The 1,540-nt window shown below is 52.7% G+C and overlaps 1 protein-coding gene across 2 annotated transcripts in view; it reads left to right on the top strand.

Moving 5' to 3' along the window:
- Positions 1-464: 464 nt before the first annotated feature.
- LOC112157512 (protein AF-17) overlaps positions 465-1,540 on the top strand; it is a 26,106-nt gene continuing 25,030 nt past the window's right edge. For both annotated transcript variants that reach the window (XM_024290280.2, XM_024290279.2), the window contains exons 1-2: positions 465-835; positions 1,205-1,284. In XM_024290280.2, the coding sequence (XP_024146048.1) occupies positions 727-835; positions 1,205-1,284 (189 nt within the window). In that variant the 5' untranslated portion in view covers positions 465-726. The remainder of the gene's footprint in view (positions 836-1,204; positions 1,285-1,540) is intronic.

The following is a 1,540-nucleotide window of genomic DNA, read 5'->3' as shown; positions in this document are numbered from 1 at the left end:
AATCAAAGGTTAAAAAATAGGTCTACATGTCATGTGTGGGCATAGAATTAACTCTTTTGTCAGTTATTTATTGAGATATATAATTTTTTTTGTTTTGAACAAAAAGGTGGTTGAATAGCCCAAAGGGATAGATACGGTCTCAGAAATGTGTGGTGGAGGCTGCAAAAGAATGTAAGAGGAGGATTAGAGCAGCATCACTGGAGGAGGCTGGATGTTGAAACATCCTGTAATTCCTGACTGTAGTCTCTCAAAGTTCCAGCAGATGGCGGTGTTTACACATTTACTTTTTAAAGAAGAGCACAGCCAGCGGTTTTACTACAATATCAGCATTTTTTACAGCTCGTGTGGCTTTTTAAAATTAAATATTTGAAGATTTATATATTAATTTGATTAGTATGGACTTGTGCTTTAGTTAAAAGGGGTAAATCGACACCGCTTGCTGCCTCCGCTTTGACTTTCTGCCTACCCCGAGGAACTGTTGTGCGCATGCGCACTGCATCGGGTTCTGCCAGGACGGGGAGGACATCACGGAAAAAAATTAAAAAAGCGTAGCGGCGGCACCATAAAGCCCACGCAGGGATCGCGCTTCTTCGCTGCGTCATAAAAACGGCGCGGCCCACGACCATGGCTCCGGCGTCACCGTGCGGGATGACCACTTGCCGAGGCCTGGCCGCGGTGTGAGCCGTTCACCGGGAGGGGAGCGATATTTCTTCGTATGGGAGCAGCATGCGGGAAATGGTCGGAGGCTGCTGCGTGTGTTCGGACGAGCGGGGCTGGGCGGAGAACCCGCTGGTCTACTGCGACGGACACGGCTGCAGCGTCGCCGTGCACCAAGGTGAGGCTAGCCGCCGTTTAGCGGCCGAACACCGGGCAGCTGCGGCGGCTGGAGCCGGCCGGAGGCGCTGGTGGGTCGGCAGGTTTGTAGGTAGGCTCGCCGCGGTGTACGTGCGTGTTGGTGCGTGTGGGAGGGGTTGGACGGGTAGGCGTGCTGCTTGTTGTTTCCTCTCCGCACACATGATGGACCGCGCGGGGCCACGCGGGGTGACACCGACCGCGGACCGGACCCGGTGCTCCGCGTGCGTGTGTGTGACCCACTAAAATAAACCTGCGCCTCCTTTGTTGGAGGCGCAGGTTTTAAGGTGGAAATGTCTCTGGAGGAGCTTTCATCACCACAGTCACAACATCTGTCTCCTCTGTGCTCCAGCCTGCTATGGTATCGTCCAGGTTCCCACCGGACCCTGGTTCTGCAGGAAGTGCGAGTCACAGGAGAGAGCTGCGCGCGTGGTGAGTACATCCATCATCCATCCGTCCCATCTACCCACTCATCCATCAGTCTGCCCAACCATCTACTCATCCATCCATCCCACGATCTTTCTATTCATCTTACTCATCCATCTGACCATCTATACATCCATCCATACGTTCATCCATCTACCCACTCATCCATCCATCCATTCATCCATCCATCCCATCTACCCACTCATTCATCAGTCTGCCCAACCATCTACTCATCCATCCATCCATCCCACGATCTTTCTAT

The sequence above is a fragment of the Oryzias melastigma genome, linkage group LG1 (genome assembly GCF_002922805.2).
Source record: "Oryzias melastigma strain HK-1 linkage group LG1, ASM292280v2, whole genome shotgun sequence".
NCBI lineage: Eukaryota > Metazoa > Chordata > Actinopteri > Beloniformes > Adrianichthyidae > Oryzias > Oryzias melastigma.
The sequence above is the reverse complement of the archived record's forward strand: the minus strand, read 5'-3'. Positions and strand labels throughout refer to the sequence as shown.